We start from the raw sequence: 13756 nt of genomic DNA, 5'->3' as shown, positions 1-13756 counted from the left end.
TCTATTTAAAGAGTCCTGAATGACAAGATTATGCATTTCCCCTTTGTTTAGCTTGAAGTTACTACAGCCCACAAACAATAATTGATTAACTTGATTGTTCTAATTTGGTTGAACTTGCTAACTTTATATGTCTACAGTATTTTTTGCGAGTAAATAAAAAATACATTAATATAAACAAATTAAACAATTAATCGAGAGACTCGATGTTTTTCAAGGGACTTCATTGGATGACACATCGCTTTTACCACACGTCATGGAAACAAACAATACAAAGTGCTGACTTGACAATGCTAAACTTTGATGCTTTAGTTGATCTCGTCAGCTCACAAACTGAGACAGATAATGCCATTGCCAACTGGTAAGTGATATTTTATTAGTTTATACATGCTATACAATGCTATATTATTTAGCTAGTCTTTTGTAACCATCTCTAAATAGTCTTATTCATGTAACGTTAGGCAAGGTCGTTTAGTTATGGCTAAATGTACGTTACATTCATTCTAACGGCTGATTTGTCATTTTTCGCACATACTGAGTCGTGTTATAGTGTTATTGTCAATTCAAAGAAATGTTCTTGAATCTTGAAAGCACTTCTTGTTTCTTGAAAGCACTTCTTGTTTACAGACACACACACACGTATACAAATCCAAGCGTTTACATTAGTTCTGACGCGACAGATTCAGAGTCAGAGACTTGAGTAAGAACCAATAGAAAAGTTTAATGGCAGTTTCAGAATAACCCAAGACACCGAGTAAATAATCGTTACAGAATAACAGTAACAAATACGACAGTGGAATAAAGATTGCCCACAACAGTAAGAGTGACCTCTTGTGGTGAAATATTCCACACGTAACACAAACTGAAGAGGCACGGAACTAATTCTGGGAGGAAATACAAACTTAAAACATTTATATTAGCCTTCATAATATAATATAATATAATATAATATAATATAATATAATATAATATAATATAATATAATATAATATACATTTTTAATTACTCTCTCTAAAATAGTATTGCATCACTTTATTACTACTTTCTAAATTCCATGCAAACCTTGAACAATACAAGGATAGACATGAAACTACTCTTTTAATTCTTGAACTGACCAAAGTATTTAAACGGAGAAGTTTACTTAAAATAAAAAAACAACAACAAAAAAAACCCCGCACATTTTATGATTAGATGTTAAATTTGGACGTTAAATCCACTATTGTGTTACAGTATACAATCACATCAGAAGTAACTAAATAAATGATAAATTCCTCACTTTAATTTTTAAGGTTAAAGTAATTAATTACTTAGTAATGCATTACACCCAACACTGCATGGAACCATGTCAATGAAAAATCTCCTCCAATAATGGAACATGCAAACAAAGATTGATACAAACGTGTTGAAAGGTCTATAGACCATTGTTGGTGGTATATAATATATTATACACAAACAACACTGGTCTAAATATAATATAATATAATATAAAAACTAATATAATATACAAACTAATATAATATACTATAATATTCAAACTAATATAATATGATATACAAACTAATATAATATACTATAATATAAAAACTAATATAATATGATATAATAATAATAATATAGAATGTATTACATGTATATAGGATAATGTGTTATTATGACTCCACGTCATGTGTTGTTCGTTGGGCAGGTACAGATGCCTCCTTAGGTTAATTTTCCTCAACCAGGCTGGTTTTGTTCATCAGCTGAGGCTCTAGCATATTTTGCACTGCTAGAAATTTAAACAAGGTAATTTAGTTGTGTTTAGTTAATAAACAGATATCTTATAGTAAGTAGTTATTTAGGTTTTATGCATTAATGTGTGAAATGGACCAACCTGTTTGTCCTGCAGATGGAGAATGCCAAAATGACAAAGCTTATGACAAATGTGGTAGCAACAGCAATGGCACAATCTATAGAGAAGAAAAAACAAAATCACCAAAATATCAGTTTATACAACACTACACACACTGGTTTCATGACACTTGCTTTAAGATAAATGCTTTATGAAACTGCTGTTTTCAGAACAAATACACTCCATTGATATTAACTATAGTACAAAAGTCTTGTCTAATGGTCACATGCCAAAATAATAATACTAATATTTATCTGATAATAATAATTATAATAATAATAATAGATATTATAAAGATTATATTAAAGATAATGATGCTACAAATACTGCTACCCTCCCATCAGGTCATGTTTAATCGATTTTATTCAAATAATATATATATATATTTTTTTTTACATGGTTTTACTTACAGCAAGGTCCCTGTTACGTCACCACTTGCAATACTATATTCCCTCCCCCATCTCCAGAACTCTAGTCTAGTTCCACAACCTCTCGAACAACCTATTCTTGTTTACACTTTGAAAGGGTTCCAAAGATTATTCATAGTTTAGTGAAGTTGCTTTTGGCACCTGTACCTGGATTTTGAGTTAGATATCTCTTAGATTGCTCTATTACTGATTTTTGACACGGAACTGATTTTTTGGAGTGGCTTTTTGTAAACTTGAGAACTTTAGATTAATTTTGTATTTCGTGGTTTCACAACCTTTACCTAAAATGAGATCAGGAGAATTATTACTGCTGTTATTCTCTTTTTTGTGTGTGTGTGTAATTTACGAACCGAAGTCTGGTAAGAAACAGTGTGTATGTGATTTGCATTAAACTTGTTATGCAGGCATACTTTTATGGTAAAATGGTTATCACATCCTTATTTTCTCTATGAATGGTCAAAATATTTTTGACTATGGTCAAAATATTGCCTGTTCACTTTTTCCAAATGCTGGGGTATATCATTTATTATGGATGTTATATGGACTTTACTTACAATGTTGTCTCTTTGTTGAACCAGAGGACAATGCATCTGTAAATATAATTATTACAAAAAAATAAATACATGAATTTACAAAAGCTCCCTGTTACATCCAGTTAAGCAGTACTGTAAGTATCCATACCACCATTTCCTGAATTTTTCAAATTCTTACTTAGCAAAACAAAGGTACATTTGCTGTAATAATAATAATAATAATCCTTGACTAAACCTTTTAGGTATTTTTTTTTCTCAGTCATTTGTAGTATTGTGAAAGGAATATTGTTTACCTCTAGGTGGCAGAGATGTGTTAAAAACTGGCTTGTCTGTAGAATTGGTACCTGATAAGACACAGAATTGGATCGCATTGTAATCTTGTAATATTATTGTTGTATAGCTTCTGTTAGAGATATTAAAAAGAAAAACTACTCACAATAACATTCGAGCTCATTGGTGTATTTCTACAAGATAATCAAAAAGCATTTGATTTGTGAATATAATCCTCAAATATAAAGCAGTAAAACTATTCTGAGTAGATGAATAAAATTGTTACTGAACTCACAGGACAAGTGACGTGGAATTGGACTGAAACTGGACAGTAATTCACACGGATTCCTTGACGAGTTACGTTTTTGAAGGGATGAGAAAAGTGTATTAAACTTCCATCCAGGACTGCTGTGAACGTTTTCTAGGGGACAATTACAATCATAAACATGGTGAACCATTTAACACTATTTTCTTATTCTCACTGGTACAAGACAAGGCTAAACTAATTAATTTGTCAATCAGTGACAAATAGTATCAGACAAAGCACAGCAAATAAGCTAATACATACAACAGGGCTAAAAGGTCCTGGTCCTAAAATATAGGCCTATTTAGCTCTACAGTAGAGGGCCTTTTACTCCAAGATGCTTGTATATATTGTCACATGAAACCTTTTGCCAGCCTAGTGTTTTATAAGTTGCCATTTTGACCACAGTGGGTCTTTTCACGTGGCCTTAACATCATGGGGCTTTAACCCCAAGTAATATCCATATTCAATTGAAAAAACGCTAATGTAATCATCTTCAACAAAACTGAAAAGTTTGTCTCAAAATATGCTACAAAGTTTCTGAAATTGTCATTGACTAAATCTACAACATTTAAAAATATATTTGATAAATTACCTCCAATTCGATCTTTTGTCATTGCACCCACAATGACAAAACACGTGCAAACAGGTGTTTAGAAAAGCAGCTGTGTGTTTTCTTGCTTATAAAAAAATTAAAAGGCTACGAAGTGCCTTTCGCCCGTTGTGCCCTAAATCTTGACATTTAATTTCTCTATTAAAAATCAAATAAAATTTCAGATTGGCCTGACATATGAGAAACAAGTTTTGATATTTACATCAATGGTCCACTCAGCATCACACGCAACGTCTTGCACGTTCAAGGTCACGGCGTCGGGCAGGTCGAAGTCGTAAGAGCCGTCCTCTCTCTGCATTCCAACACAGGTTTCATCTGCTGCGACAAAATCCATCAAATTAGTATAAAATATCGTATTTAAAACTGGTTTTGGAGTTAAGCGTCAACACATGTAGGCTACCCATTCAACTATATCGACATTTTGGAAGATGACAAGTAAACGGCACGTCAAATGAGAACTTTATAGGCTATAGTAAATGGCTCATTATACGCCGGTTTTCTACCGGAGTAAAGATAGTTTTGCGGTTTGATTTTCTTTATTGTTTTGGCTACGGTCCCGCCGTGCGGTGTCGTAGACATGCAAATAATATCTCATTTCGTTATTCATGATTTGTGAATTTGTGTGACGCGGTCCTCCGGTCCGAAATACGTGTATTTTTTTTATACCGACTTTTATTTTTAAATTGCGTATAACTCCAAAAGTCGGTCACTTAGAAGACTGAACCCAGCTTCATCTTGTCCTGCTTGATTTGTGAATTTTTTCACAGCAAAGCTCATGTCCATGAACCGTTTGGTAAGTCCGCTAGACAGGGATTTGGTAAATAGCCGTTCTTCACGTTTAACATCAATTTATAATAAACAAACAGACAGCTGGATTACAAAAACACTTGTTTTATATTGAGCTTGATTTGTGAAAACTTTCACAGTGCGGTTTGGCCCAGTTAACCCTTCCCTGAGTGTTTAAAATAACCATTCTGATTTGTGAAAGGTTCGACAGTTAAGTTTGGGTAAGTTAACCCTTCCCTGAGTGTTTAAATGGCCCACTCTGATTTGTGAAAGGTTCCAGAGTGCAGTTTGGCCCAGTTAACCCTTCCCTGAGTGTTTAAATGGCCCATTCTGATTTGTGAAAGGTTCCACAGTTAAGTTTGGGTCAGTTAACCCTTCCATGAGTGTTTAAATGTCCCATTCTGATTTGTGAAAGGTTCCACAGGTCAGTTTGGGCCAGTTAAACCTTCCCTGAGTGTTTAAATTAACCATTCTGATCTGTGAACCCTTCCCTGAGTGTTTAAAATAACCATTCTGATTTGTGAAAGGTTTCACAGTTAAGTTTGGGCCAGTTAAACCTTCCCTGAGTGTTTAAATGTACCATTCTGATTTGTGAAAGGTTCCACAGTGCAGTTTGGCCCAGTTAACCCTTCCCTGAGTGTTTAGATGACCCTTTTTGATTTGTGAAAGGTTCCACTGTGCAGTTTGGGTCAGTTAACCCTTCCCTGAGTGTTAAAGTTAACCATTCTGATTTGTGAAAGGTTCCACAGTGCAGTTTGGGTCAGGTAACCCTTCCCTGAGTGTTTAAATTAACCATTTTGATTTGTGAAAGGTTCCACAGTGCAGTTTGGGCCAGTTAAACCTTCCCTGAGTGTTTAAATTAACCATTCTGATTTGTGAAAGGTTCCACAGTGCAGTTTGGCCCAGTTAACCCTTCCCTGAGTGTTTAGATGACCCTTTTTGATTTGTGAAAGGTTCCACAGTGCAGTTTGGGTCAGGTAACCCTTCCCTGAGTGTTTAAATTAACCATTTTGATTTGTGAAAGGTTCCACAGTGCAGTTTGGGTCAGTTAACCCTTCCCTGAGTGTTTAAATTAACCATTCTGATTTGTGAAAGGTTCCACAGTGCAGTTTGGGCCAGTTAACCCTTCCCTGAGTGTTTAAATTAACCATTCTGATTTGTGAAAGGTTCCACAGTGCAGTTTGGGTCAGGTAACCCTTCCCTGAGTGTTAAAATTAACCATTCTGATTTGTGAAAGGTTCCACAGTGCAGTTTGGGTCAGTTAACCCTTCCCTGAGTGTTAAAGTTAACCATTCTGATTTGTGAAAGGTTCCACAGTGCAGTTTGGGTCAGGTAACCCGTCCCTGAGTGTTAAAATTAACCATTCTGATTTGTGAAAGGTTCCACAGTGCAGTTTGGGTCAGTTAACCATTCCCTGAGTGTTTAAATTAACCATTTTGATTTGTGAAAGGTTCCACGGTGCAGTTTGGGTCAGTTAACCCTTCCCCGAGTGTTAAAGTTAACCATTCTGATTTGTGAAAGGTTCCACAGTGCAGTTTGGGTCAGGTAACCCTTCCCTGAGTGTTTAAATGGCCCATTCTGATTTGTGAAAGGTTCCACGGTGCAGTTTGGGTCAGGTAACCCTTCCCTGAGTGTTTAAATTAACCATTTTGATTTGTAAAAGGTTCCACAGGTCAGTTTGGGTCTGTTAACCCTTCCCTGAGTGTTTAAATGTTCCATTCTTATTTGTGAAAGGTTCCACAGTGCAGTTTGGGTCAGTTAACCCTTCCCCGAGTGTTAAAGTTAACCATTCTGATTTGCGAAAGGTTCCACAGTGCAGTTTGGGTCAGTTAACCCTCCCCTGAGTGTTTAAATGGCCCATTCTGATTTGTGAAAGGTTCCACAGGTCAGTTTGGGCCAGTTAACCCTTCCCTGAGTGTTTAAAATAACCATTTTGATCTGTGAAAGGTTTCACAGTTCAGTTTGGGTCACTTAAACCTTCCCTGACGGTTTAAATGTCCCACTCTGATTTGTGAAAGGTTTCACAGTTCAGTTTGGGTCAGTTAAACCTTCCCTGAGTGTTTAAATGACCCTTTCTGATTTGTGAAAACTTTCACAGTTCAGTTTGGGTCAGTTAAACCTTCCCTGAGAATGAACCATTCTGATCTGTGAAAGGTTCCACGGTTCAGTTTGGCCCAGTTAAACCTTCCCTGACGGTCTAAAGGTCCCATTCTGATTTGCGAAAGGTTCCACAGGTAAGTTTGGGCATTAACCCTTCCCTAAGTGTTTAAAATAACCATTCTGATTTGTGAACCCTTCCCTGAGTGTTTAAAATAACCATTCTGATTTGTGAAAGGTTCCACGGTGCAGTTTGGGTCAGTTAACCCTTCCATGAGTGTTTAAATTAACCATTCTGATTTGTGAAAGGTTTCACAGTTCAGTTTGGAATACTTAAACCTTCCCTGAGTGTTTAAATGTACCATTCTGATTTGTGAAAGGTTCCACAGTTAAATTTGGGTCAGTTAAACCTTCCATGAGTGTTTAGATGTCCCTTTCTGATTTGTGAAAAGTTTCACAGTTTAGTTTGGGTCAGTTGGTCACTCAGGGAAGGTTTAACTGACCCAAACTGAACTGTGCACACCTTTCACAAATCAGAGTGGGCCATTTAAACACTCAGGGAAGGTTTAAGTGACCCAAACTGAACTGTGAAACCTTTCACAAATCAGAATGGTTCATTTAAACACTCAGGGAAGGGTTAACTGGCCCAAACTGCACCGTGGAACCTTTCACAAATCAAAATGGTTAATTTAAACACTCAGGGGAGGGTTAACTGACCCAAACTTAACTGTGGAACCTTTCACAAATCAGAATGGTTAATTTAAACACTCAGGGAAGGGTTAACTGGCCCAAACTGCACCGTGGAACCTTTCACAAATCAAAATGGTTAATTTAAACACTCAGGGGAGGGTTAACTGACCCAAACTGCACCGTGGAACCTTTCACAAATCAAAATGGTTAATTTAAACACTCAGGGAAGGGTTACCTGACCCAAACTGCACTGTGGAACCTTTCACAAATCAGAGTGGGCCATTTAAACACTCAGGGAAGGGTTAACTTACCCAAACTTAACTGTGGAACCTTTCACAAATCAAAATGGTTAATTTAAACACTCAGGGAAGGGTTACCTGACCCAAACTGCACTGTGGAACCTTTCACAAATCAGAGTGGGCCATTTAAACACTCAGGGAAGGGTTAACTTACCCAAACTTAACTGTGGAACCTTTCACAAATCAGAATGGTTAATTTAAACACTCAGGGAAGGGTTAACTGGCCCAAACTGCACCGTGGAACCTTTCACAAATCAAAATGGTTAATTTAAACACTCATGGAAGGGTTAACTGACCCAAACTTAACTGTGGAACCTTTCACAAATCAAAATGGTTAATTTAAACACTCAGGGAAGGGTTACCTGACCCAAACTGCACTGTGGAACCTTTCACAAATCAGAGTGGGCCATTTAAACACTCAGGGAAGGGTTAACTTACCCAAACTTAACTGTGGAACCTTTCACAAATCAGAATGGTTATTTTAAACACTCAGGGAAGGGTTAACTGGGCCAAACCGCAATGTGAAAGTTTTCACAAATCAAGCTCAATATAAAACAAGTGTTTTTGTAATCCAGCTGTCTGTGTTTATTATAAATTGATGTTAAACGTGAAGAACGGCTATTTACCAAATCCCTGTCTAGCGGACTTACCAAACGGTTTATGGACATGAGCTTTGCTGTGAAAAAATTCACAAATCAAGCAGGACAAGATGAAGCTGGGTTCAGTCTTCTAAGTGACCGACTTTTGGAGTTATACGCAATTTAAAAATAAAAGTCGGTATAAAAAAATACACGTATTTCGGACCGGAGGACCGCGTCACACAAATTCACAAATCATGAATAACGAAATGAGATGTTATTTGCATGTCTACGACACCGCACGGCGGGACCGTAGCCAAAACAATAAAGAAAATCAAACCGCAAAACTATCTTTACTCCGGTCTGTTACCCGGTTCTTTCTTTTGCGGCACAAGTCAGGGATTTGTCATTATAAAATGCATTTTCGTTAACAACGACATCCTAGAAATAGAATTAAAATGGAAAATCTTACCTTCGAGTGATTTTCCCTCGATAAGCGAAAACCATGATACCAAAACAAGAAATAATAGAGCGGGAGACATGATAGACTGCCGCTGACTGAGCGTGTTGTGGTTGTACCGTTCCGTTTACTTTCGCCTGGTGACCGCAGCGTGACTCTCCGCTGACTGCGCTCGCACCTCTCGCCTTTGTACTATTCTTTGAGACAACAATAATGACTCGAGTAATGGTCCTCTAAACCATCAGGAATCAGCGGTGAGAAGAAGAAAGCTATACCCGTGACAATGTTTATTTTAATACATCACCACCAATACCTATAGACAGTAAAAGAAATGGACACAGCGACCCCATACACTTCAACGGAGAAAAGTGAAGCAAATTAGAAGCACTCACTTCCTGATGGCTGCAGACTCAAACTGAGCTTGATGACGTAGATTTGAGCATCCTGTCTGACAGTTGTAAGTCTTCTAGTAGCCAAGAGAAATCTGAATCATTCTCTTCCGAATCTTGCAGAGACGGAGAGCATGAGTAGGAGCTGTCCATGAGCTAGGAGCAGGAGCAACTTTATGACTCTCTATGGACTTCTCCCTTGACTTTATCAGACTTTATGCCTCCACGTCCCCCCGATTGCCTGCAAGCTTCTCCTCCTGTCTATACGGTAATTTCCAGAGAGTCGCGTGGTTATGACGCAATCGTTAGCCTATTTTTACAAAAACTGCTTCTACGGGGCCATAATGTAAGATACAAGGTAATGGAGCCTTTTATACATTGTCGTGTTTCTTTATAAATAAACAATGGACAAATAGAGTCTTTAAACGCCTCAGATGTAAAGTTATTCGCTGTCAAAGTGACGCCAAAATGAATGGGAGTCAATGGAATGCTAACAGCAGGTGATGGCTTGTTAGCCAATGGCGGCCCCCGGGGATGGTACGCTTTCCGGGTGCTGGATTACCCCCCTGCCAATACCACACTACAAAAAGAATGTGTAAAACCCAGTAAACCCTGAGATTATTACTCATGACATTAAAATAAAATATATGGATATAAGAACGTGTATACAATATAACAAAATGAACAATCTTTTAAATATTTTCTAATTTCACTAAACATTTCATTAAGTTTCGTGAATTTTTTTATTAAACATGGACCTTTATGTTCATTAAAAATACTTTTTATGCTATTGTATGCTCATTTTTTAAATGTAAACAACTAATTTAGACGTGCAAACTGGGTGCCAGTGTGATGAGAAGTTCGTGCTCGGCCAGATTCGGCTCGAAGTCGTGCATCTTCGGATGCGGAGCCGCGCGCGTTGCTACAAAAAAAGCTGTGTACACCGCCAAGCGAAATGGTGTCTTGCGCAACCAACACGCACGCCGCCCACACCGCAATGACGGCATTTTTGCCTTGCGCACCTTCACGCTCGTGCGGACGCAGCGAGTATAACCCCAGATTTCCACCAACTGCTGAACGGCTGCGGATCGGCTCCACTGCGTTTCGGCTCCATGCTCCGCTGTCCTCCAATACCCACCAGGTCCGGATTTGTTGCGGAACGGCTGCGGCCATGACTAACCCCTAATTTTCACCAACTGCGGAACGGCTGCGGATCCGCTCCGGAATGGCGGCGGAGTCAATAGGTTTCCATTAAAGTCAATGTGTGTATCTTCACTGACTGCGGAACGGCTGTGTTCCGACTCCGGCGATCCGCAGCCCTCCGGAGCAGATACGCAGAGCTTCTATTTTTGCCAGATGCCGGAGAGCTCCGCAGCAATTCAGCACTTATATAACGCGATCATTCGTGAATTCGCGAGATCTCGTTGGTCCTTGTGACTTCCTTGTGAGTCGGAACGCAGCCGCTCAGTCAGTGAAAAATACATACATTGACTTTAATAGAAACTTATTGACTCCGCCGCCGTTTCGGAGCGGATCCGCAGCCGTTCCGCAGTTGGTGGAAATTATGGGTTAGAACTCTATTATCCAACACATTATAGGGGTGGTATAGTGCCCTTTTCACAAGATGTAAAATAAGTCTTTGATGTCCCTAGAGTGTGTATGTTAAGTTTTAGCTCAAAATACCCCACAGATATTTTTATATAGCATTTTATAATTGTCACTTTTTGAGGGTGAGCAAAAACGCACCGTTTTATGTCTGTTCCTTTAAATGCAAATGAGCTGCTGCTCAGGCGGAGCTTCAACAGCTTGCACTCACACAGACATGCTGAAAATTTCAAAAACTTTTAGCCTTTTATGTCAAGCCGGATTCAGACAATGATGGAGAGACTCAAGAAGAAGTGACAATGTTAAATGCAACAGGACGTTTCTGAATGGTTAGTTGATGAATTTATGTAGCTTATGTGTAGATATCTTCTAGTCATTGATTAGCATATTCTGTCTTAATAATCTATAAATCGTGTTCCCGGGGGCTGGGTTTATTTACATTTTAGGGTTGATGATGTCACTAAACCGGGAGGAATGTCATGTAGCCCCAACCAGCCGTTTGTTGTAGCCCTTAAAAGCGATTTCTTTAAAAGCAAATATCTCCTTTTGCTTTGAACCTTGAGCATTGTAACTTTGCATATGTTGTTTATGCTCAAACAGTAATATTACACACTAACTAAAGTTAAAAAAGTGAAATCATAATCAACAACCCCTTTAAAGGGACAATATGTAAGATTTTTGTAATAAAATATAAAAAAAATCACTTGCACAGTGTGATATATTTCCTGCAGTTGTGGACTTACAATATCCCAAAAGTTCCCAAAGATTTTTAATTTCAGAGAAATTCCGATTTTAAATAATGGCTCGTCCAAATTTAAATTGTTGCCTGTCAATGACGTAATATCCGCATTGTCCCTGGTTTCCGCTTGTACTGCCATAGTAACCATGGCGACAGACGTGGACTACTGCATTACGTCTAGCGGCACGCTCACGCTGTTCTTGTTTCATTCAAACATTATGGCAAGTAGACTTTGGGACAAAAGGAGTAATAAAACAAGGATCAATATCAGCGTAGCGTTTTCGAGATGCCGAGAGCTCCACGTCCACGACTAAATTGGACTTGACAGAGCTTTACGAGTCACGACTTGACAGAAACGCCACTCTTGCATGTACTTTATTAGACAGGTGAGCAAATGTACTTAAAACTAATCAATGTTATATAGCTCAACATGATGAAATGTTAGAATATGATCAGTATGTTATTCTAATGTTAATCTAGCTTAATGCTTGTCTCATACAGCCAAAAAACTAACACATAGAATAACATTATAACTTTCAACACACTCAAATGCAGTTTAGTGTTATAGACCAAGTGAAACAGCGCTGCGTTACCTCACAAGTTTTATTTGTCTAATAAACTGACCTGTATGAGTTGTAATTCAGCACTTGCGGATAGTTCGGTAGAATCAAATGTCCTTATTCCTTTATATCTGCGGGACTCACGTATGGCGCTGATATCTGTCTCTCATTAGCAATCGCACCCTGCTTCATAGCACAGTCATGTTAAAAACATCAATGTATTCACTCATCCTTAAACATTATTAGATCCATCAGCATAACGACAAGTTCCATTATTCCGCTTATGCGTCATCAACCTACGCCTTTGTTATTGTAAGAGGTTAGCGACCCCTTGCGGCAAATTTTTTTACATATTGTAGTTTTAATAAAAACTAAAAAGGAAACGAAATCTTAATGATCTTAAGACCTCCCAGTCACAAAAAAAGTTAAAGGCCTACTTTTGATGTTCTTTCTGATGCTGAAAAGAAGTTTCGACTGTCAAACAACAACAACAACAACAAAAAAAATACATAGACTACAAGAACCATGGGCCAAGACATTTCTTTTAATAATATATTATTTGTTCTGATGAGGCAATAGCAGGCTAGAAATAACCATTGGCAAAAGATACAGTAATAAGCATTTTTTGTGTCACATCTCACATCATTTAACAGTTACAATCAAGAGAGAGTTCCCTCTGAGAGTTCCCCAGGGGCAGGGGCTCAAATGTGAAAAAAAGAAAAGAAATTATATAATAAAATAAATTTTATATATATATATATATATATATATATATATATATATTATATCCCATTAATATATCCCATTTTTTATCATTATTTTCATATATATATACAGTATATGCCTATATTTATAATAAGTCCTTTCACGTCACCATCTTGCATGTTCTTGTCAGCCTACACTTCACATAATAGGCCTCTGTGGCACTTGGGCTTCATTAACTATGATAGTTTCATCAAATATTAAACGGTGTATCAATATCCATAAAAGTGAATCAAACACTACTTACCATTAATGCGACTTTAGGTGCCTCATGGTTTTGTGTAGTGCTTTGTAATCAGTTTACAGAATATGTTACTTATTTTGGTTATAAAAGTTGTATTATTAGGCCTGTTTCTTCTGGCATGCAGAAAAAGTCACAGGGAAAAACAATCCCCGGACATAGTCAAAAATAAAGAATGTAAATTTACAAAAGGAATAGAGAGATGGGAATCCAGATTGTTGTATGACACCAATCCATTTTAGCTTGTCTGGTCAAATGAAATCAGAAGTCACCCTTATCAGTCTCAGTCACACCAATGAATCGCCCACACTCTTTGACTAAACTTCTGATGCATAACTGGAAATCTAAATCTACTGGACCGTCTTCTACTCAATCTCCAGTCTGCCAGGGAATAAAGCCATTCACGAGGACTGAAACAATGTTTCACGAGTTCACACTTAAATATAATTAGAGGGAGTAGCATTTGGCGTGCTGTCCGGGGGGAGAGCTCTGAGCTCAGAATTTGGCCCGAACCCAC

General features: G+C 37.7%; 1 protein-coding gene and 1 long non-coding RNA gene across 6 annotated transcripts in view; one reads left to right on the top strand and one right to left on the bottom strand.

Annotated features, from left to right (window-relative positions):
• Window positions 1–222: 222 nt before the first annotated feature.
• Window positions 223–13756, top strand: part of LOC309483821 — a 172667-nt gene continuing 159133 nt past the window's right edge. For all 3 annotated transcript variants that reach the window (XR_014200652.1, XR_014200653.1, XR_014200654.1), the window contains exon 1: window positions 223–358. This is a non-coding gene — a long non-coding RNA (uncharacterized lncRNA). The remainder of the gene's footprint in view (window positions 359–13756) is intronic.
• LOC309483811 (uncharacterized protein) lies at window positions 699–12929 on the bottom strand. 3 transcript variants are annotated; one of them, XM_082149843.1, is made up of 8 exons: window positions 8956–12929; window positions 4236–4351; window positions 3412–3537; window positions 3283–3310; window positions 3140–3190; window positions 2868–2903; window positions 1868–1943; window positions 699–1759 (listed from the first exon to the last, which is right to left on the bottom strand). In XM_082149843.1, the coding sequence occupies exons 1-8, from the start codon at window positions 9023–9025 to the stop codon at window positions 1711–1713; spliced, it is 552 nt and encodes a 183-aa protein (XP_082005969.1). In that variant the 5' UTR covers window positions 9026–12929; the 3' UTR covers window positions 699–1710. The 3 variants fall into 3 exon arrangements, with proteins under 3 accessions (XP_082005969.1, XP_082005967.1, XP_082005968.1); XM_082149841.1 differs by having other exon boundaries at window positions 699–1762; window positions 8956–12925; XM_082149842.1 differs by having other exon boundaries at window positions 699–1762; window positions 4236–4348; window positions 8956–12924.

The sequence above is a fragment of the Leuciscus leuciscus genome (genome assembly GCF_965113295.1).
Source record: "Leuciscus leuciscus genome assembly, chromosome: 20".
NCBI classification, from domain to species: Eukaryota; Metazoa; Chordata; class Actinopteri; order Cypriniformes; family Leuciscidae; genus Leuciscus; species Leuciscus leuciscus.
The sequence above is the reverse complement of the archived record's forward strand: the minus strand, read 5'-3'. Positions and strand labels throughout refer to the sequence as shown.